General features: G+C 40.4%; 2 protein-coding genes across 2 annotated transcripts; one reads left to right on the top strand and one right to left on the bottom strand.

Moving 5' to 3' along the window:
- Window positions 1-345: 345 nt before the first annotated feature.
- LOC307195479 (uncharacterized protein) lies at window positions 346-13927 on the bottom strand (the record flags this gene model as incomplete). Its single annotated transcript, XM_079939602.1, has 3 exons — window positions 346-433; window positions 13131-13830; window positions 13884-13927. The coding sequence occupies 2 exons, from the start codon at window positions 13925-13927 to the stop codon at window positions 13263-13265; spliced, it is 612 nt and encodes a 203-aa protein (XP_079795728.1). The 3' UTR covers window positions 346-433; window positions 13131-13262.
- Window positions 13575-23827, top strand: MFSD4B (major facilitator superfamily domain containing 4B). Its single transcript, XM_079939309.1, is given in 5 exon segments — window positions 13575-13781; window positions 15501-15669; window positions 16780-16896; window positions 18226-19436; window positions 19438-23827. Coding segments are annotated over 4 exon segments (1530 nt in total). The 5' UTR covers window positions 13575-13781; window positions 15501-15503; the 3' UTR covers window positions 19474-23827.
- The last annotated feature ends 494 nt before the right edge of the window (window positions 23828-24321 follow it).

Below are 24321 nucleotides of genomic sequence, written 5' to 3' on the forward strand. Positions count from 1 at the left end.
AGTTATGGGATTTGATTTTATTGTGATTGTGCCCTTCCTACTGTCTCATTGTGGCTTCTCCCTTGTCTTGGGTTGTGGGGTATCTTTTTTGGTGAGTTCCAGTGTCTTCCTGTAGACTGTTCAGCAATTAGTTGTGATTCCAGTGCTCTCGCAAGAGGGAGTGAGCGCACATCCTTATACTCTGCCATCTTGAACCAGTCTCTAAAATTTACTCTCTTGAGGAAGTAATTTTTATAGGAAAAAAACAGAATTCTATTGTATACAGAAAACAAAGTTTCTAGAGGTATGACTCAATCAAAGAATTATCATAGTATCAGACTTACTTTCAGGGTTTAAAGTTCTCTTCTCACAGTCTCCTACAGATGAACCTAAATCCTTAAATACAAGAGTCCTTCTTTAAAATCCTCAGGAGTCTTTTCAATTGTGGTGAAATCTACAGAACATAAAAGTTACCATTTGAACCATTTTAAAGTGTATTGTGGCATTGAGTACATTCACACTACTGGGCAACCGTCACTACCATCCATCTCCTGAATGCTTCCATCATCCTAAACTGAAACTCTGTACCCATTAAACACTAACTCCCCACTCCTCCCTCCCCTTAGTCCCTGACAACCACCATTCTACTTTCTGTCTCTATGAATTGACCATGCTAGGTGCTTCATACAGTGGAATCATACAATATTTGTCTACATTTGCATTTTTTATGACTAATTAGTGGAAATATTTTTTCATAAACTTCTCAGCCATGGCATTTCTTCTTTGGGGTATTATCTATTCTTATCCTTTCTCTGTTTTTCTGTTGGGGGGTTTCTCTTTTTCTTACTGGTTTGTGAGCGCTCTTCATATATCATGTGAGACTCTAATTAAAGTGTTGGTAAAAATTTCCCCAGTTTGTCTTTTTACATTGATTTTTTTTTTTAAACTAAAGTTTTCACTTTTATAGACTCTCTCATTGCTTATATGTTTAGAAAGGCCTACCCTATTATGTAGCTATATTCTTAAAATCCCTTCTAATATCTTTATGGTTTCATTTTTACATTAAATCTCTAAACTCTATGATTTATTTTGAGGTATGGTATGAAGTAGGAATCTACTTCTTTAATGTTTATCCAATTTGATACTAGACATTACTCATTGAACAATCCATCTTCTCCCTCCTCATCTGACAGTGTCTAATAATTTTCTACTATGAACAAAGACAAAATTAATAAATACCCTTTTCCTCCTTGTCCCCACCCTTTTCTCCATCACCTTTTTTTAGTAGGTAATCGCTCTCTTAGTGTTTACTCTGCATTGTTCAAAAGAATACTTATAACTCTACTACTTGAATTACTAGCATTAAGTGATAACTTTGACCCCTAGTTATGGAAGATGAAGAAATCAGTATACTTCTACCCTTCTCCACCCTTTGCTTCCCACCTTTCATTAGTGATATAACTAATTTAATGATATAACTAATTTTTGATATAATTTCTACATTATCAGGGCTAACAACATTTATATTCTGTTCTGTCACCAAAATCCCCACATTTGTCCTAGTCGTACAGTTCATGTCAGTAATCATTGCCAATCCCTTTGCAGTTGTTTTTCCACTCATCTCTTGGTTGGCTGAATCTTCTAACAGATTTCTCCAACAGGGTCAAGGAAATAACATTCCCTGTGTCCTTTCATGTTCAGACTATTTGTCTTTTGCTTCTATACCTGACAGAGAGTTTGGCTCATGCCTTCTTTCCTTTGAGATCTTGTAGGCATTGCTTCAGAATCTTTGAGGATTGAAGTTTGCTATGAAAAAAGACTGAGGCCAACCTTTGGATTCTCTCCGCTACATCATGCCAAGAAAGCTCTAGCATCTCAACCTCATTAACTGTAGACCACCACTGCCTCCAAATTTTAGTGATCCAAGTAAGCTGTTACAGCCAACTCCAGCTGCACGATCTAACCCTTTGAATTCACAATATCCAGTAAAGTGTACCCATATCAATGAATTCAGCTGGATCTAATGTTATATTCTGCTCTCCTTGCTCTAATACCCTGAGCATCTACTCCTACACACTCACCAGGTTTCTGCTAATATATATTAATGAAGTATTGCAATTCTTTTGGTGTGCAAGCTATGTCCTCCTGGATCACAGTGTGTACCTGTCTCCCTGAATCATGTTGAGATTTGGTCTTTGTTATGGGCCTAGCGGCAATAGAGAATGGTAATGGTTGTCATGGGCCTTAAGGAGAATGGCATTTCTTATGAGGCATCTGTCCCAGGTGACATTATCACAGTTTTTAGACAAAGACTAGTCTCTTTAGATACTAGAGAGCAAGCAACTTTCATTGGTAAGGGAAGCTCTGCCACCTAGCAATGACAATCCTTTATCACTGTATGCCTATAAATTTTTAAATGCTTTGAAGCTTACGAACAAAGGTAGTACCCCTGAATTTCTTACCACATGTGAACTTTTACTATGAAGCATCTTGTAAAAGAATACCTTTATCTAGAATCCTTATAGCATACAACAGAAATGTCACCAACTTCTGTTGCCCCTGGCCATTTCAGAGAATACTATTTGCGAAGCTTTGAGGCAGACAGTTTACATGAGTAGTTTTCAGTTGAAGTCTTATTGCACCCAGAGGGTACTCTGGAAATCTGTGAGGGTGTCATAGTAACTGGGAGTTGCTACTAGCCTTTAGTGGGCAGGGGTCAGAGATGCTAGACATCCTACAATGTGTGATATGGGATAGTCCCACACACTGTCCAACTTTTGAATGTCCTGTTAAATATTCATTGAGTGAAAAAAGCTTGCTTTTAATTATCTGAGCCTAGACTCTAAACCTCTTGTACATATAAACATAAATTTTTTTGCATAGTTCCAATAAACACCAAATTTTCCAAAAACATAAACTATCATGTAACTCAAGGGAAGACTGCATTTTGTTTTAGTTTGAACTCTACCATGAGTGAGTCTCCATTTTGGAAAATCATCAAGGGAATGCCACTCGTGGTATTTGAGTAGTCGATACTCATCTAATACAGCTTAGGTCTGTATTTGTAATGTGGCATTCACAGCAATTTGATCTACAAGAATATACTTATTTAGTCATTTCATTAATTATAGAGAAAAATTATCAATATTCAGTTGAATATTTCAAGTTGGATTTTATATCTTTGCCCACAAATGAACGGTTGCCATATGCCCATTTTGTTAACATGTTTTTCCCTAATGAAGCAATGAAACCATCAAGATTAAGTGACCACTTTACAAGGAAACATGGTGAAAAGTTGGCAACGATAATAGCATTCTTGTGAGATAAAGCATTCTGAAAAGTCTGAAAACCGTCTTACTATTTACTGGAATGTTTAACATTTTTTCCCTAAACCGGAAAGATGGTTTTATTGTTTCTTTCAGAATAGCACAAATGATTGCAAAATGTGGTAAGCTTCATGACATTGGTCTTTGCAATGATTTCATGGATATAACACCAAAAGCACAGGCAACAAGAACAAAAATAAGTGCAACTACATCAAACTAAAAAGCTTCCACACAGCAAAGGACACAATCATCGCAGTGAAAAGGTAATCTATGGAATGGGAGAAAATATTTGCAAACCATATATGTGACAAGGGGTTAATCTCCAAATTATATAAGAAACTTCTACAACTCCATAGTGGAAAAAAAAATGAATACCACACTTTAAAAATAGTGTAAGGGGGCTTCCCTGGTGGCACAGTGGTTGAGAGTCTGCCTGCCAATGCAGGGGACATGGGTTTGAGCCCTGGTCTGGGAGGATCCCACATGCCGCGGAGCAACTGGGCCCGTGAGCCACAACTACTGAGCCTGCGCTCTAGAGCCCGTGTGCCTAGAGCCCATGCTCCACAAGAGAAGCCACCGCAGTGAGAAGCCCGCGCAACGCAACGAAGCGTAGCCCCTGCTTGCCACAACTAGAGAAAACCCACAGGCAGCAACGAAGACCCAACACAGCCAAAAATGAATAAATAAATAAATTTATTTTAAAAAATGGCTATACGTTGTATCTCCCAGTTGCTACAGTAATAATGATGATACTCTACCAGTGATGACAGCAATAATGAAAATGATAGCAGCAAAAAAACAAAGGAGAAGCCCCTTTCCTCCTACAATGTCCCTCCAGCACCCTTTACTGAGAATTTCAGCACTGTGCCCACTATAAAAGAGAAATGCTTAATGGTCCAATCCATCATTGCAGAGCAGGTACTTAAGGGTGGATATGGTGCTAAGAGGCAATCAATCGATAACCAGCTGACAGGATGCTAAAAGCTACCAATAATTGCTCATTTGAACCTTTCTGACCAGCAGGAAAAAACTTTCTTTTATGATTCAATATTGAGAAACGGAGATGGTCAGTGCATGTTGTGGGTCACCCTTGATCTGACAGCTACAGATGCAACACACTCTAAGAATTTGTGGACAAAGTCAGAAAATGTCACCCCGAAAATGGAAGGGGGAAATTCACATTTTGAAACTAATAAGAACCAACTTTAAATGGACAGAGGTAGCTATCTGTGGAAATCTTCTGAGAAAATAACATACTAAAGTAATGATTTATAAAGATACTGCTGATAATAAAAGTAGGTGCTATCTAAATCTTCACACAGGCTAGGTCATGTCCCTAAAAGGAAAGACAGAAATTTAGAAATCATAACAATGAGAGATAAACTGATGGGAAGACTGTAATTCAGAAGTCAAGGATATTTTTTAAAAGAGCATTAGATGGTAAGCATTTGTCAGTATATGCCCAGCACTTCTAGGGTTCTGATTTTGCTAATATAGCCCCAAATTAACCTGACAGTGGGAAAGGACAGTTTATCTGATTCTACAGTTTTAAGGACATATATAATTCCTTCTGCTTAATTTTTTACTTTAATAGAGAACCTTCAAATATAGTGGTCATGAAACTTTTTCTGTAAAGGGCCAGGCGGTAAATACTTCAGACTTTGCGGTCCATGAGGTCTCTGTCACAACTACTCAACTGTCACTGTAGTGCAAAATTAGCCATAGATAATGTGTAAATGAATATGCGTGGCTGTGTTCTAATAAATCTTTATTTACAAAAACAGAATGTATCCAGATATGGCCTGTGGGCTTTAGTTTGTTGACCCTTGTTTAAGCTATCATTTGACTTCCAGACTGGTTCTGCTCACTGGGGAGGAGTGCCTAGATCTAGGGAATACTAGATACAGAGCAGATCACTCTGTTTGTAAATTATCATCTTGTGGTCTGCTCATATCAGTTAGTTTTCTGGGACCTGATCAGTTCTAGATGAACTAATAATTGAGTTCCTAACCTTGGAAAGTTGAACTCTGAAGAGACTTGACCTTGGGGTCTAGCCTGAGTAGCTGATCTATCTCACTTATTCATCATTCTCTCTTTTCACCATCTCTAAATGGCAACATCAATATAATTTTAACAGGTTAATAATACTATTAAACAAACAGGGCTTTTTTAGGTTTAATAATCAGTCTACATTTAAAATAGTTGAGTATAAGAGAAAATATGCAGTTTTAAAGATTAACTCAGCTATTATCATGAAGAGTTTAATGCATGACTGCATTAAAAACACAAAACAATACTGTGATGGATTCTATCCTAGTCGGCTCAGGCTGCCATAACAAAATGCCTTAGAATGGGTGGCTTAAACAACAGGAATTTACTTTTCACAGTCCTGGAGGCTGGGAAGTAAGATCAGAGTTCTGATTGATTCACTTCCCTGGTGAGGGCTCTCTTCCTGGCTTTCAGATGCTTGCCCTCCTCTCTCTGTGACCTCACATGGCAGAAAGAGAGCAAGTGTGCTCTGGTGTCTGTTCCTCTTCTTAAAAGAACACTAATCCCATCATGCGGGCTCTACCCTCGTGACCTCATCTAAACCTAATTACCTCCTAAAGGGTCTACCTCCAAATACTATCACACTGGGGGTTAGGGCGTCAACATATGAACTTTGGGAGAAACACAATTTAGTCCACAGCAGATTACTTTTACTTCTTTATGAAATTATCATCAAAGAAGCTAGGAATAATTTGAAAACCTAATCAGAGAGATCCAATAAACCATTTTTGAGTAATTCTTTTGATTATACAGCTAACGATCCCTAATTGTCAAGAAACATAGTAATATAATAAACTATTTGTGGTAACTGACATTACATAAACCAGATATAAGTTTGGCTTGATGAACATGCCATTTCGGCATGCTAGGTCCGTGTCCTTGCCTTAACTCCTCATTCTTGTGGCTTCTCAACCCCTTTATTTTAGCTCATTATTTCAGCTCCTATTCATCACCAGGCCCCTTTGCTTAATGACTCAGTCTGACCCATTCTCATGGATTCTGACTACTTCAGCTCCCCTTCACTGAACTCCCAATAGGTCTAGCCACCACTGAGACAAGAGATAAGAATCATTTCTGTCTCAAGCTAATGGACAACTGAGCTGACCCTTGCCCAGCCTCCTCATAAAGAGCTGGGTTGGGTGAACATTTTCTGCTGTACATAGTTTCTCTCTTTGAAGTGGCCTGAAAGCTAGATCTAAGTTCTTTTGGCCATAGTTTCACATCGTTTGAGCCTTTACTCAGGGGTGGCTTGTGGTGGAATAGGGGAGTGGTTTGGCCTACTCAAAATCTCCATTAGTTCCTTACGCTCAGCCACTCTAAATAAAGATACAATCGAAGTAAAAATGATTTATCTTGAATACAAGTCCCCTAATTCTCCCCACATTCCAACCAGCTTGCAATCTTATGCCCTCTTATATAGAAATTCTGGTACTGCCATGGAACATGTACATACAGAAGAAAACAGACAAAAAAGAAAGGTCATGGGAATTATTGCCTCCATACCCACGCTTCCATTCTCACCAAACCACTCTGGCACAAAGACAATTATCTCTTTGCTGAACTACGTAATAAAACTACTAAAATCATTTCGCATTCTCTAGTTTTTCCAATTCAACTGGCCACTACTGCCTGCTAATGTTCTTAATCCTCTGCTTTCATCTTGATACTCTTTACTACTCAAAAACCTGTAATAGCTTCCTAAATTCAAAAGATAGAGTCCTCAGTTTGGTTTTCCAGATTTACCCACTTGGAAAGTGAGGCTGAGGAAAGTTACATAATTATTTAAGAACATGTGTGTGATTCTATAAATCCAGTGTGTTCTCCACCGATCACAGCTGATCACACGCCTTCTTGAATTCTGTTTACTTGGCCTCTAAAACCATACATTCTTGATTTCCTTCTTATTTTAGTCTCCTTTGCAGGATATTCCTCATCTTTCCTACCTTTACATGTGGGATGCCCTCAGGGCTTACTCCCTGGCCCTCTTCTGTCTATACTCACAATTTAGGTGATCTCACCCAGTTACACAGTATTAAATACCATCTACACGCTGATAACACCCAGTTTATATCTACTGTTCTGATCCTTCCACTGAACTGAATATCCAGCTGCCCACTTGATGCCTTCATTTAATTGTCTAATAAATATCATAATCTTAACACATTCAACCTGAATTCTTGATTTTCTTCCATTTCCCAGCAGCGCTCATGCTCCTTCCACAATCTTTTCCACCTGAATAAAGAGGAGCACTATTTACCAGTTGCTTAGATAACAGTCTCTCCTGAATCCTTTTCCCAGCAAGGCCTCAACTGTGGACTACCATTTGCATCACCCAGTTTCAGCAAGAATCCTGCTAAAGTGGTTTAGCCAGAGCCCCCACCCTAGATAGCTGAGCACTCTGATATCTGATTGGGTTGCTCATCCCCAACATCCCCCTGGTGATGCCGGATCAGCCTGGCCTGCCTTCCGCAAGACTCCTGCTAGGCTGGTTTAGCCAGAAACCCCCTTACTCTGTTCCCTCTTAATAATTTTCTATCCACTGATCTTTCCCCCTGCCCTCAACCAGGATCCTTGGCTATAAATTCCCACTTTTCCTTGTTGTATTCAGAATTGAGCCCAGTTCTATACTGAGGTCTCTTTTCCTTTATTATAATAGTTCCTGAGTAAAATCTGTTTTTATAGCCTTAACTACTGTCCAGCTCTGGGTTTCTTTGACATAGGTCAAAATCCTTGAAGTCATTTTTTTTTTTTTAATTTTTTGGCTGCACCGTGTGACATGTGGGATCTTAGTGCCCCAACCAGGGATCGAACCCGTGTCCCCTGCAGTGGAAGTGGGGAGTCCTAACCACTGGACCGCCAGGGACGTCCCTGAAGTCATTTTTTATATTCCTTCTCTCATACACCCAGTTCATTGGCAAATACTATTATTTTTATCTTCAATATAGTTCCCAAATCTGAACACTCTCACCACCTACACAAATCTGACCTAATCAAATAACCGCCTAATTAGATCTCTGTTCTCTCTACTCTCCATCCTGCCTGCCTCTAGTGTATTCTTCTAACATACCCAGAAAGTCCTTAACATAAGGCATACCCAGTCAGGAACACTGCCTGATCTCAGCCTTTCTTATTTCTCCAACACACCAAGCTCACTCCTGTTAATGGATCCTTGCACCTGTTGTTTTTTCTGGACTGCTCTTCCTGCCCTTCGGTTCCCTCATTTCAGTTAGGGTTCTGTTCAAACATCACTCACAGAGCCCTCCCCAACACTACCTTAACTTAAAATAACCCCCTCCCATCACTCTTATCCCCCTTTCCTGCTTTATTTTTCTTTAGAGTATTTATCACAATCTGACATAACATTACAAATGTATTTGTTCACTGTCTACCTTGCCTATGAGGGCAGGAATTTTTGTCTGTTTTTTCACTGTTAGAACAATGCCTGGCACGTGCTAGATGTTGAATAGCTATTTAATGACTAAATAAATGAACAGGTGGGATTTTATATAGTTTGCTCGCAACTTAAAAAGAAATACTGTTACTAGTATTTGTTCCTAGTCCAGCAACACAACAGTCCTTGTCATTGTGGGGATTTCTGCAAAGGTTTTGGACTTTTTCCAAGCAGGTAGTATCATATGTGGTATCAGATGGCAGTGATTAAACAGGAATGCTAAAAGCCATCTGTAATTTCCAGTTTTTCCTTTGTTCCAGGGCAGAGCAGTGTACAGCTCTGGATAAGTGGCCTCTTCTTTGTACAGATGGAGATCATATCCCTTACAAAGTACCTAAAGCCCTAAAGTGGCTTTCTTTTTTGATGCAGATGACCCTAATTGCTTCTGAAGCCCTTAGTACCTTAAGAAATGTTATTTTATTTTTCTGTGCAGAGTCTACAGTAGCCATGCTCTCACTTTTGGTTGCTTTGTTTTTATTCTCTTGATATATTGATTTTGGCTAATAATGGTACAGTACAGCAAAGATTTTATCTGACCAATACAGCCTAGGAGCCCATTATGATGGTAGATTCAGAGTCCTGCAGCCCCAAATGTTACAATGAATCCAGTTAAAGGAAATTTTAAGTTTATATTTTTATAAGGAAATTTCATGAAAAAACAGTAATTTTTTATTTTTAATAAGATAAAAAGTTAATTCCATCAAACAGACACCAATGTTAGATACTTTCAATATTATTTCTCACTTTTCAAAATACATAGCACAAACATGAGAGTTATCTTACTGAAATTAAACCTTTGTGAGAGTTGGTTTTAATAGACTGGGCTTTTAGAGATGAGGTTAAAGAATGATCGTTTAGTATACTGATAGAAATAGTTATGATGACACCTAGTTTTTCATGATGCACTTTAAGCACTAATGAGACATTTACTGATAAGTAAAAAGGATGGTCCCTCCAGAGAATAAAGATTAAATTGGTCCTAGCAGTGATATGCAGTCCCTAAACATAATCCATCTAACTTCTCATTCTCGTCCAAAGTAAAATTTTAAGTTGAAAGATGAAAAACCTGCCTCCCTGTTGCCATTTCACAAATATGCCAAGGTAGTACCATATTAGCCACTAAGACCCAGACATTTTCTTCAAAGATAAATTGTCATATATATTGTAGAATATCCATTTTTTCAAGGGAATCAATAAAACTATATTTATTTAAAGAATGGCCCATCAACATTTTTATTTCTCTTGAATTGTCTCACACAAGAAGATGTATTCTCAAAAATGGTCTAAAGAGAAAGCTGCGTGAAGCAATGCCCTATTTTAATCACCCCTTTTTAAAAAAAGGTGGTGAGTGACCTCTGGAGGCAAGTGGAAAAAGTATCCTGCTGCTTTCAGGAGTGAAGTGGGGAGAATCAGAAAGTAGATCTTTCCATCTAGAGAAAAAAAATTTTTTGATGTTTAATCAGGGTGAATTAAAACATTTAAAATTAGTTAACTGAACCTCAATTCAATTATGTAATATTTTAAGTATATAACACAATGCCACAGGGGAGATAGAGACATGAGATCCATGGTTTCCATCTCATTGAGCTTACAATCTCCTAGGGAACTAAAGAGAAGTGTTGAAATAACTGTAACACAAGCTAGAATGTGTGAGAACATTTAGGAGTAGCATAGCTACATAGGAATTCAGATTTTTGGTTAGGTTGTTCAGAAAAAGTCTACTACATTCAACGAACATTTACTGAAGACAAACTGTGTGCCAGGCACTATGCTTGAGGATAAATAAGACACAGTACCTTCCTTCAGGCACTCTTGGTATAAAAGGGAAGCTGACACATAAACAGGAAAATTCTATAGGTAGTAGCTGGTGGCCTATGAGAATTATGCACAAAGGAGGGAAACTAAAATAGTCCCGAGACTGAGAGGAGGGTAAGAAGAGGCTTCCTAGAGGAAGTAACACCTCAGCTGACTCTTCAAAGATAGGTAGGGATAGTTCTGGTTCGGTGTTATCATAAGCCTGCTCCAGCCCCTCTCCCACTGATGACAACTAACCACTCACGATGAAATACAAAGAGCAAGTACCTGAGGACTCTGAAAAGTGAACAAAGGAGGGGAATCAAAACTTAGAAAAAAAAACCCTTCAAGGCAATGAGATAGAATGATAGAAACCCCATCTTCCTTGTTCAAGGAACTGAGAAATGGAGACGCTCTGGGTTGGAAAGCGAGTGGGGAGGTGGGGAGGGGAGAGCTAGAGAAGGTGATCACTAAAATTTTGTGTATGAACCACGCAAGCCCCTTGGGTTTGCCCCTGTGTGTGACAGACACCCGAAGCAGCATAGCAACAGCTTTGACAACTGATTTGAGTGTTAAACCATTGCCCAAGTCTCAGATGAACGCCTGAGTGGTGCATGTTCAGGACTGGCCCAGAGCAGCACAGCACAGCACAGGCTTTGATAACTGAACTGAGATTGGAACCATCATCCACAGAAGGCGATACGAAACTTGCAGCCTGAACTCAATCAGGTTGATTGCCTGCTTAAATGAACATTCTCCAGAGGAGGATTTTAACAGGACCCAGAGTCTGCGTAATGTAACTGTCACAATGTCCAGGATACAATAGAAAATTACCTGTCATACAAAGAAACAGGAAAATGTGACCAAATCCCAAGGGAAATGACAAGCAACAAACACAAACCCTGAGATAACACAGATGTTGGCATTTTCCTAGAATTTAAAGCAGCTATTACATGTTCCAGGAGGTAAAGATAAATGTAAAGGAAGGCATCTTCAGCAGAGAAGAAGAAAGGATGAAAAAGAACCAGGTGGAAATTTTGAACTGAAAAGTACAATAACCGAAATAAACAAATTCAGTGGATACAGCAGAATGGAGATGAGGAAAGAGGCAGTGCACTTGAAGATAGAGACATCAACAGAGATGATCTAAACTGAAGAGCAGAGAGGGGAAAAAACAACTAGAAAAGAAAAAGAGAACATATGAGCATCAAGGATCTCTGCAATAATATCAAAAGGTCTAACATACAAGTCATCAGAGTCCCAGAAGGAGAGGAGAAAGAGATCGAGGCAGAAGAATTATTTGCCCTTAACAATTTGGACCTAACTTACTTCTCCCATATCATATTCTATTCTCTTTAACATATGTATATGCCTTTTGTTTCAATCACATTACACTTTTCTCAGAGACATTCCCTGACTCTGAAAAACTAAAACAGGTTCTCTTAAATCATAACACCTGTACTTTCTGGGGTAAACTGGGACGTGATTAATGACCAAATGGATGGGGCTGGAGAGATGGGTTGCAAGGGAAATGATGATAAGACTCAGGTGTGTATAATCTGGAGCTTAAGTGGGTGAGCTGGAGAGTAATCAGGTGGAAAAGAACATTTCAGATAAACGAGAAAAAAATATTTACACATTTTGAGGCCGTGGTCTGTTTGGTCAAAGAGCAAAAGGAAACAAAAAGCTAGAGTAGGATACACAAAACAAGGCCTTTCCTTCATCCACTGGCATAACTTTTTAAAAATAATTAATTAATTTTTATTTTTGGCTGTTTTGGGTCTTTGTTGCTGCGTGCGGGCTTTCTCTAGTTGCGGCGAGCAGGGGCTACTCTTCCTTGCGGTGCGCGGGCTTCTCATCGCGGTGGCTTCTCTTGTTGTGGAGCACGGGCTCTAGGCGCGCCGGCTTCAGTAGCTGCAGCACGTGGGCTCGGTAGTTGTGGCTCACGGGCTCTAGAGCACAGGTTCAGTAGTTGTGGCGCACGGGCTTAGTTGCTCCGGAGAATGTGGAATCTTCCCGGACCAGGGCTTGAACCTGTGTCCCCTGCACTGGCAGATGGATTCTTAACCACCGCGCCACCAGAGAAGCCCCCACTGGCATAACCTTATTCAGGCATTCTGCAAATCAAAGCCCTGCTCCACTTCCTTACAACAATGGAATTATTTGAAGGGACTGGGGGTGAGAGTGTGCTTGAAACCGCAGTTTTGGCTCCAGATTTCTTGAGCTATTGTGTCCACTGATTCACTGACTGACTTTGGGCAAGTTGCTAGTTTCTATGACTCAATCCTCCTATCTTAAAATCAGGATAACACGTAATTTAGAGTGTTGTTATGAGGATCAATTGAGCTCATACACGTGAAAGCTTACATATGTGGTTCAACAAATGCTGTGGAGTAACAGATGAACTGCAGATCAATAGACGACAGACCTTAAAGGAACTAGGGCAGGGATTTTAGAAAGTTGTATTAAGGACAGACCTTGGGGTTCCCTTTACCCCCCAGGAGACCCGGGGAGAGGGAGCGAAGCCATACCTTGTATTTCTTGGCCAGCACTTCCTCCTGACGGCTTGGCTGCATCTTCCCTCCTGATTCGTCGGGTCCCAGGCTGCGGCTTCAGCTCGCTCCGCCGCGCGGCGCCCGCTCACAGGGCCTCTGTGAGCTCAGCTAAGTGTGATGCTGAGGCCCGAGCGCGGCGTCCAGTGTCCTGGGCAACCCTATCAACTTCCGGTTTGAGGCACGGCCGTGGTTGGCTGGAGGCCACATTTCCGCCACGTGACCCGGGCAGGCGCCCTGCGTGTGCGAGGGCGCGCCTCCGCTGCCGGCTACACCCGGCGCGTTCAGAAGTTCTAGTCCTCGGCCCGGACTAGGGCCTCCCCCGGGGAGGTGGCGCCAGCCGAGACCAACGGCTCTGGAGGCGCGGGGCCGGGGCAGGGCTTGGAGTTCTCGAGACTCCTCTGAGAAGCCGGACGGCAGCAAGACCGCTGCTCGCGAGCCTCCAAGCTGGAGCTGGAACTGGAACCCTGTGGGGCCGGGGCCCAGGCTGCCGGGCAGCGGCTTTTCCCGGCCGAAGCCCCAGCGGAGAATGAGCCGGAGGCGGTGGCGGGCTCCCGGCGGAGCGGCCGGGCTGGGAGCGTGCTGCGCTGGTTCATCACCGTCCTCCTGTGTGCCGCCTTCCTGGGGCTGGTGAGAGCCGGGGCTGGAACCCTCCCAGGCCGAGGCGTGAGCAGAAGTCCTGTAGGGAGCGCGGCCTTCCGAGCTCCTGTCTCGTTTCCGCCGCTTGCAGACTGGGTGTCCTTGGGCTCCTTAATCTGCCGGGGCCTCAGTTTCATAATCTGAAAAATGGGCACAATTATAATCTTAGAGGGCTATTGTCAGATGTGAAACCGATTTTCGTAAAATATTTTCCAGCACCAGCAAACCTTTCTACCTCTCCTCCGTGGGGTCGGGGGGATGCAAGAGGGGTTGCCAGGTTTATAGCCTCCCCCGAAGCCCCCCCCCCCCGCCTCCTGCGTTCACCCAACCCCCAAATTATTGCGCAAAGTTGCTCTACTGGTTTTTTCTCTTCCTCGGCTGACCAAATTCACCCCTTATTTTTGCAGGTGGGGAAATAGACCCAGAGAGGGAAAGTGACTTTTTTTCGGACCACACAGCTGGTTAAGTGGTTGAGCCAGGAATGTCTTTTATTCTGCCTACAGTTTTATGTAAAACAAAATTTCAGGTCCTTCAGTGTTTTTCTAAGACCAAACTGCAAGGCTAGTTTGGCCTTTTGCCAACCCCTTTGGCCGCCCTGTGGTCACTTGTCTTAAATATTGGGATCCTGGGGAGTTGGGAGGGTGAGTCCTCTGAGCAGAGTCACCTGTGACCACTTAGTGTCTCTTCCTTTGAGCCAGGCTTGATTCTTAGAGTATTTGTATTCGAAGAAACGTCACTGCAGATGATGTGCCAGGTCCTTTTAAGTGCTTTGCAGGCGGGAACTAATTTGGTTACAGCTGGGGCGCAGCCTTCCCTTCCTGTACTAGGCACTTACTCTGCACCTGTGCCCAAGCTTGCTCGTAGCTGGGGACTGCTCAGGCCTGGAGAGGGGCTACACCCAAGCGTTTAGAGCAAATTCGTGCAATTAGAATCACTTATTCTTGAAATGTAGACCGATTGGAAACATTTTTTGTGTGTCCAGCGAATTTCCTGTGAAAGCCAACTGCAGCCCCTAATTTTTGCTGAAGTTACATGTCTTTGAGTAAAATTTTATTTTTAAAGTCATTGCATACACGCATATGTAATATTCTCTAAGGAAGCCTTACAGACAGTACTCCTGAGGCTTTGGTTTTCTTTGAAGAAAAAAATGTAGATTTAGAAACATTCAAATTGTTTATCTCTTACATGTTTTATATGTGTAGTTCAGAGGAAGGACCCCATGTACATCCAGAAATATTGCTGTTTTAACAACATCAAAAAATGGGGATAATATTTTGATGGTTTGTTAACTTAAATTTTTAACCTCAAAATTCTGGTGTTATTTGTGCGTGCAGTATATTTCAGACTATTCAAAACTATTTCATAAATTTTTTAATGTTACATTTTACTGTTAATACAAATACTGTAGTTTTTTTCTGGTATTGTTCAAAAAGGAAACAGAATTGCAGCAAAGAGCCAAAAGAATTAAAGAATTTTGTAAAAATCGAGGGTTGTCAAAACTAGAAAAGCACTAGGACTTGGCACACCAGAAATAGGAGTCTATAGCTCTACTAGTACTAGTATTTTCATTATGAATTTTACTGTGGGGCTTAATCTCCTACATTACATTGAAATCCCCTCCTCCCTTTTTAATACTGAAAAACAGCTACCACCTGGATAGACATTATTTTAGTGATTGTAAATGAAAACTTCTGTCTTTCTAAATTTTAGGGAATGAGTGTCGCTATACTGGGACCCACGTTTCAAGATTTGGCAGCAAATGTGAACCGCAATATCAGCAGTCTTTCTCTGATTTTTGTGGGCCGTGCCTTTGGATATTTGGGTGGCTCTGTGATTGGTGGAGTTCTTTTTGACATTATGAATCATTTTCTTCTTTTGGGTAAGTAAACAACAATTTTCGCTTCTTTGTGACTTTCGAGGAATTTACAGTTTGTTTATAAATATGAAACATACTGGCTTGCAGAATGGTTGACAACTTAAGGGTAGTGTTTAGGTATCCTCAGTGGAAGTCAGGTTTCCCTGGTGCCTGCTTTCATCTTGGCAGTTACTGGGAATCCGGTCTAAAACCCCTCTGGAAATTTAGATTAGCCCTGGAGTGTGTTAGCGATCCTTAGCCTTCCCGACCTTCATTGTAGTTTAGGCACCACCACTGGATAACATACAAGTTGTCCAAAGAGCTCTGATTGTCAGGGTTTAGGGCAGATCTCCTGGGCCAAAGATCAGAATAAACTCCTTGAACCTCCCCAGATTAGACCCTGGACTGAGAATGAGGTGGGAGGGGATGGTGGGTGAAATGATGAAGGCTCAATTTTTGTCCCAGCTGCCCCATGTTAATGATTACCCCAGGCCTCTCTACCTCACTCTCAAAATAGACGGCGAAGCTTTTAACTTACTCTTTTTTGGGATAACTTGACATGTTTAAAGAAAATCTGAATTAATGTGATAAAACTGCTTTGGACGTAAGGAGATAATTTACCATTGTTGATGAATGAGTAAATAATCTCTCTGATTTCCATAGTGTGTCGAAAGAGTATACTACTTATATTTCCCTCCCTATTCCCCAAATTTGTTTAATACATTTCTACTATGAACTACTATAGTAATTGCATTTAATTTTTGTCTTTTTTATTTTTTACCTCATATCTAAACATCTCTTTAGGTGGTTAAATATGAAACATTTAAATGAATAATTTTTGAGCTCTGTTTTGCTATAAAACTTTGCCTTGTGGTATAATGTATTGTTTGATTATTAGCAGTACTAGAAATGTATTTATAGTAGAATAACATATATTTTATAGTCCATAAAGATGATAAAAGCTTTTAAATGAAATAACTGTTAGTAGAAGCTAAACCTCTCATCTACTCATTATTACTCAATTTTAATTTGACCTGTTTTTACATTTTTGGGAGTTTTTATGATGTTGCCTTGATCCATAACCCTTTCCCATAAATAGTGTTTTTTATAGCTGACTTTTACTTTTCTTCTCAGGGATGTCAATGTTCGCTACCACAATTGGTCTTTATCTTGTTCCATTTTGTAAGACCGCGGTGTTACTGATTGTCATGATGTCCATCTTTGGTGTTTCAGTTGGCATCCTGGATACAGGTCAGTGAGCCCTTCATTGTCAACTCTGGGAGTAGGGACTTTCTACTAGAAAAAGTAGAGCATATGATATTAAATTGTCACTTGCAGTGTCCCCTAAAATGACACTGACCTACTGAGTTGGTCATGGGGTCTCCAGGTCAGAACCACCTTTCCGGCAACTACTCTTCTTGCCAAGTAGGGTGCCCATTTTTGAGCAGCCAACCACAGAGTGAATTCAGAGAATTTTGTTCTTTGAGAGATTGTTGATTTACAGTATCCAAACAGGGAAGGGGCCCCCATGTGGGTAATCACAGTGCAGATGAGCAGGTTTTCATTTCGGGATAGAACTTTATCATTGTAATATGTCAGGAATTGACGGGTTAATAGAACAAACCAAGTTTGGAACCATTATTTGGCTGAGGAAACATAAAAGCAGCTCTCCAATTTAAAATGCACTCTGCCTTTTGAACTAAGAGAAACCTGTGCTGTGTATTATTTCCCTTCTTTTCCTATTCTCTCAAAAGTTCCTGACCTCCTGCAGGAGATCCTCTCCATGTATCTTCATATCTTTTAAAACCTACTAAATAACATATGTGACATTTGTTCACCCCTGAAACCAACGTTCTCCCTCTCTTCCTGTTATTTGATAGGTTGGGGAAATATTCTTTTACTTGGGGCTTAATTTGGTTGTGAAATTACAGGATGGAATTGTGTGGAATTGTATGTTTATCTGCAAATATATTAAAAAGAAAGAGAAAACACAAGACTTGAGGCTTCTTGCCTTTCACCATGTAGATACATAGACAGTGTAACTGAGTGTGTTAGAAGGTATCCGTGTTCCTTGTTTCCTGCAATGGGCACAGCAGAATCCTGTAATGTTCAGGTTCCTGAACATGTGTTTTGCATCCGCCGTATACATAAATAATTTTCTTCAAGTGGCTACCGATTGCAGGTACAGAAAAATTTGGTAATTTGGCCACTATCTGATGATAATATATATTTAAAATGTTTAAAAATAACTATATAAATATCCTTCCCTACCCCCACCCCTCCTATCCCTGGTATTAGAACTATATTATAAAAAGCCTTGGGCTAATGTACTTGGCTCTAGGAAATAGTGGTTTATTAGCTTGTAGAATCCCATTTGTGAGTGTGTGATGTTCCAGTGCTTAGAGTTCGCTGGTGGTATTGGTGAGTTAGAGTTTTTTAATCATAGAATTGACTTAGTTGCAACAGTTGATAACTTAGAATATTATAATCCTTGTGCCATGTAAAATAGACTCATCTATTTTGAACTTTTTTTTACTAAGTTACTATGATTAAATCATTTTCCCCATCTTTCATTGGTAGGTGGTAACGTCCTAATCTTGGCTATTTGGGGGGACAAAGGAGCCCCCCATATGCAGGCCTTACACTTCAGTTTTGCCTTGGGTGCCTTTTTGGCTCCCCTGCTGGCTAAATTGGCATTGGGCAGGATGGTGTCTGCTGAAAACCACACAGAGGCTGACTTTAACCATTCTGCCCTCAACCAGTCATCTGAAGCTGACTCAGAATCTCTGCTTCGAATACCTGACGATATGAATTTACTGTGGGCTTATGCTGTTATCGGTACTTATATTTTTGTAGTTTCTCTCTTTTTTTTCGCTCTGTTTGTAAAGAAAAGCTCAAGGCAGGATAAAGCAAAAGTATCTACTCAGAGGTTTCGAAGAGCTAAATATCACAATGCCCTTCTTTGTCTCCTTTTTCTGTTCTTCTTTTTTTATGTTGGAGCCGAGGTAACATATGGCTCTTACGTTTTCTCCTTTGCAACCACCCATGCTGGCATGAAAGAAAGTGAAGCGGCTGGGTTGAACTCCATCTTCTGGGGGACCTTTGCAGCCTGCAGGGGTATGGCAATCTTTTTTGCTACATGTTTACAACCTGGAACCATGATTGTGTTGAGCAACATTGGCAGCCTGGCTTCATCTTTATTTCTGGTGCTTTTCAACAAGAGCCGAGTTTGTCTCTGGATAGCAACTTCAGTGTATGGCGCCTCAATGGCAACCACATTTCCCAGTGGTGTGTCTTGGATTGAGCAGTACACGACCATCCATGGGAAAGCTGCAGCATTTTTTGTAGTCGGTGCTGCCCTGGGAGAAATGGCTATTCCTGCAGTAATTGGAATTCTTCAAGGAAAATACCCTGATTTGCCTGTAGTTTTGTACACCTGTTTGGGGTCATCAGTAGCCACTGCTGTTTTATTTCCTGTGCTGTATAAATTAGCCACCTTGCCTATCAGTCGTCAGCATAAAGAACACAGTAAAAGCGAGGACCAGAAAGCTTTGCTCTCTAGCTCTGGGCTAAATGACTGTGAGGAAGAGAATGAAGAAGAAGATGCAGAAAAATGGAATGAAATGGACTTTGAAGTGATCGAAATGAATGATACAATGAGGAATTCTGTAATAGAGACATCTAGATATATTTTGATGGAGCCCACAGCTGACGTCTCCAACCAGTCCCACTCAAATGCGTTAATGTTTGAGTCCTCTCCGGTTAATATGGGCAAGTCCCCTGTGAATCACCTTGCAAGAAACCAGGACAAAAGGGACTAAGGGCTAGAGAAGATGAACTATTTACTGACTTCCCTGAATAATCATCAGTTCTAAAGAGGCCAGTCAGAGCAAAGCATAACAGATTTTCAACAAGCTTTGGGGGTCAAAATTTCTAGGTCCAAGTATAGCAAATGCTAAAAGGTTTTGAAATGTTTTGTCATTCCCAGAGCCTTTCGTAAAGAACCAGTGATCTCATACAGCTGGATCCTGTTGTGAGGCTAGCGTTTGGTGGCATGTGGCTGATTAGGCAATATTTTCTGGTCTCAGAGTGTGCAGAGAAGGCATTTGTTTTTGAGAAGTTGGGTGCCATTCAGATAGAATGAAACTGTTTAGTAGTTGAATTGGTTAGCTGAACAAATTATCCGTCGTCAGTATTCTGCCAGGGAAGTTGAGGAGGATCATTTCATAAAAGAGCATCTTTGAAAATGGACAGAGATTTTTACTGTTTCCCTCTGTCTGTAGTGTTGGACCAGAAAATGCTAATTACTCGTATGATTTCTGATTTCTGTGAAGAGAACACAGAACAGGCACAGACCTGGCTTCAGGCCTCCACTGCTGCTCACAAGTCTTCTGGCCCTGTACTCAGTCATTTAACTTATATAGGTCTCGTTTATCTCATCCCCGATCTGTGATTCTCTAATGAAAATGCGATGACTTTCAAGCTGGGGATCCATAATTTTTAAAGTTTGTGCAAGATACCTGCTAGAAATCAATATGTGTCACCCCATTCTTCATTTCAAATGAGAAGTGAAAAAAATTGATAGCTTTAAGAATGTGCTATGAATAGTGTCAATTTAAGAGACTCAGTGTTTAATACTTTATTTGAATAATTGTCTGAAGAATACATTTTTAGTACTGTATTTCATCAATTCTGAGATGCACCTTTTTTCACATTTTTAACATCTCTGAAATCAATATGTGTTGAAATCAATGATCGTTTAACATTGTGGCAAAACTTAATTGACGGTTTTTTCCTATATACTTCTATAAAGTAGTGCTGCATTTTACAATCAGTGTCTTAGTTTCAGTGACTATAGTAATTCATTCAATTATGGAGATTATACTATTTTTACAGACATTTTAAAAAGAAGTTATTTTTATATGCTTATTTTCTGTAATTATGTTCAAACAGGATTTGGAGATGCCTTGTTCCGATTTTTAAAGCTGTTTCAGGGTTACTATGTTAGTAGTAGGGCTGTGGACAGGGTCTCTTGAGGTCCTTTCCCTAGCTCAGTAACACAGTGTGGGTATGAGCCTTGCTGTTCCAGGAATTGCTCCTCATTAAGTCCAGTTGGTAATCATGTTGTACGCGCCGTAGATTAGGTTGCTAGTTTAACTTACAGTGAGACACAGTCTTTTCCAAGGATTGGAATACTTGTATCCCCCAGGTGGATACAATACTCTGGATACAGTGCTTGAAGCCCTCTGGGCTTCCTCTTTGCCTAGTTTGAAATACCTGGGAAACCAAAGTAATGATTAGAAAGTGGCTTGGGAGCCTAAGAGTCGGGGATCATGAGTATGGCAAGTGGGCTATCCTTTGATAAATGACTGGCATTGACGACAGATTTTATTCACTTCTTTTTAGCACATTTTAGGCTGAAAAATATCTAATTTCTACTTGGTTGCAGTATGTCTACTTTTTATCTAATTCCTATAAATTTGCCTTTGTTTTAAGTGGAAAACTACCTTTCTTGACCACTGTCCATTATTGGTTCATATTAACAATCTGACAGTTTTGGAGAGGGCTGGTGAAGAAATTAGCAGTGAAAAGCCTATTCTTGCTCTTCTTATACTGTATTTTTCTCTTAGCAAGAACTTGGAGATTATCTCTGCTCCATTTACTGCTCTTCTCAGGTTGTTGGAATTTAGGCAGCAGCAACTGTTTGGCATCTGCGCGGCTTGCTGGAATAGGGATTCTACCTGCAGCATCTACATTTAAAGGGTAAAAAGGCAACTCAGGGAAAGAAGTTAATAAGAACATGGCAGAAAATTTGGAAATCCATGAAAAATGCATTAGAATTCCACAAACCAAAATGTGAATGGCCAGATGAGATTATAGGCATTGTTAAAGTTTAATAATCTATTTCCATATTGGAAGGATAAGACTTATTACAATTCAGGAATTAGCATTCATCCTAATAATAAGTTCTTAGTTAAGTAAGTGTCTGCTGATACACAGATAACCAATACCGAAATTTTCTGTTGCTGAGTAACAAATTACCACAAATTTAACAGCTTAAAACAGCGGAGTTTTTGTTTCTTTAACCTCATAGTTTCCTTGAGTCAGGAGTTTGGGCACGGTGTCACTGTCACTCACGGTTTCACAGGGCTGCAGTCAGGCTGTTGGAAGAGTTGTGCTTCTTTGTGGAGCTTGGGCTTCCCTTCCAGGGCCGTGTAGTTTTTGACAGTATTCAGTTCCTTGATGTGGATTGAGGTCTCTGTTTTTTGCTGGCTGTCAGCAGGCACCATTCTCGATTGTTAGAACCTCCCACAGACCCTTGCTGTGTGGCCCTCTCTTAGATCCTCTCAAAAGTATGGCAGCTTGTTTCTTCAAAGCCAGTGGGAGAATCTCTTACCAGAGCCAGCTAAGCTGGTGTCTTTTATAATATAATGTAATCACAGGAGTGACATCCTGTCACCTTTGCCATATTGGGTTGGCTAGAAGGAAGTCGCAGATCTGCCCAAACTCAAGGGGAGAAGCTAGTATAGAGATGTATCTGATTATTGGGGGTCACCCTGGAGTGTGTCTGCTATACTCAGGTACCTGCAAAACTCAAGAGAGCTAGAAAGTTTGAGCTGGGGGGAAGAAAGACCTTCAGCAGTCATTGAAAGTGATTATAGATACAGCCCACTGAATGTCCTAGTGAGGGGATGGAAAGTGCTCCATAGACCAGGCCAATAAACCTAACTCGGAGTTAGGCTTTTTTTTCTTGAGATTTTATTTTGTGTCCTTTACCACTGTGCTTTTTAAAACCCGTTCAAATGCAGCATAATATGAGGGAAATAGGTAAGTTTCAGTTTAATTGTATTTTCATAGTAAAGTCCAAGAACACTTTGAGAGCATTTTTCAATTACTATTATGTTTTAAAGGAAAATCTTTTTTAAAAATCAGTTTTTATTATACAAGTAATGAAGGTATAAAGAAAGGTCATGATAGAAAATTATGGAAATACCTAAAATTATGAGGGACAAATATAAGTAATCATAATCCTAAACACCTGGAGAGTTCTTACATTTCTAATCAACTTAATTTCCTAAGTCAAGGGTAAAGGGGTAAAAAAAAGTTTCTTTCTACCAGATACGGTATCAGAAACAACTTGAATTTTGTGTCTACATTATATTGATACTATATTTGGTGGACTGGTTTTTAGTTTGAAGAATTGTAGTTTATTAAAAACAAAAACAGTGTAGCAACACATTCCTAAAAACTGTGTGAGACCCAGATTACATGTAAAATAATTTTGTTTCAGGTAGATTTACTGAATAGTCAAGATAGCTTTCTCATAACCAGAACTTTTGTTTTACCATAGCAATGTACCATTTTCAGTCCTGCTGCTTAAAAAGTTATTACTAAAATAGAGCTTAAAATTCTTAGTGGAAGTAGATATATTCTTCTGGGATGCCCTGTATTTGTGTTTAAGTGCCCTTGTTTTGTTCATACTATGGGGATGCTGTGGAGGTAGAGGTGATAGGGAAGGGATACAGAAAAGCTTCCCGTATGATTCAAAGTTTGTTAGAAATGTTCTTTTTTTAAAAAAAAAAAAATTTATTTATTTATTTTGGCTGCGCTGGCTCTTAGTTGTGGCACGTGGAAACTTTGTTGCAGCATGCAGGATCTTTAGTTGCGGCATGCATGTGGGATCTAGTTCCCTGACTAGGAATTGAACCTGGCTGCCTTCATTGGGAGCGCAGAGTCTTTCCCATTGGACCACCAGGGAAGTCCCAGAATTTTTTTTTTTTTTTTTTTTTTTTTTGTGGTACACGGGCCTCTCACTGTTGTGGCCTCTCCTGTTGCGGAGCACAGGCTCCGGACGCGCAGGCTCAGCGGCCATGGCTCACGGGCCCAGCCGCTCCGCGGCATGTGGGATCTTCCCGGACTCGGGCACAAACCCGCGTCCCCTGCATCGGCAGGCAGACTCTCAACCACTGCGCCACTAGGGAAGCCCTGTTTTTTGTTTCTAATTGAAATTTTTATGAAGATTACTGTAGATTTACATGCAGTTGTATATAGTGTTTTTTTCAAATTTGCTGAGAGAGGGTTACTTGCTCAATGTGGAAGGGTAGAGAACTAGACTAGTGCTTCTCATACTTTAATGTGTATTAGAATTGCTTGTTAAAATACAGATTCTAATTCAGTTGGACTGGGGTAAGACTGAGATTCTGCATTTCTAAGAAGCTCCTAGGTACTGTTGGCCCTCACTTTCAGTCTGAAGTGGATCTCTTGTAGACAGCATATATATGGGTCTTGTTTTTGTATCCATTTAACAAGCCTGTGTCTTTTGGTTGGAGCATTTAATCCATTCACGTTTAAGGTAATTATCGATACGTATGTTCCTGTGACCATTTTCTTAATTGTTTTGGGTTTGCTTTTGTAGGTCCTTTTTTTCTCTTGTGTTTCCCACTTAGAGAATTTCCTTTAGCATTTGTTGTAGAGCTGGTTTGGTGGTGCTGAATTCTCTTAGCTTTTGCTTGTCTGTAAAGGTTTTGATTTCTCCATAGAATCTGAATGAGATCCTGAATGAGATCCTTGCCGGGTAGAGTAATCTTGGTTGTCCCTTGTTTTTCCCTTTCATCACTTTAAGTATATCATGCCACTCCCTTCTGGCTTGTAGAGTTTCTGCTGAGAAATCAGCTG

The sequence above is a fragment of the Stenella coeruleoalba genome, assembly GCF_951394435.1.
Source record: "Stenella coeruleoalba genome assembly, chromosome: 12".
NCBI lineage: Eukaryota > Metazoa > Chordata > Mammalia > Artiodactyla > Delphinidae > Stenella > Stenella coeruleoalba.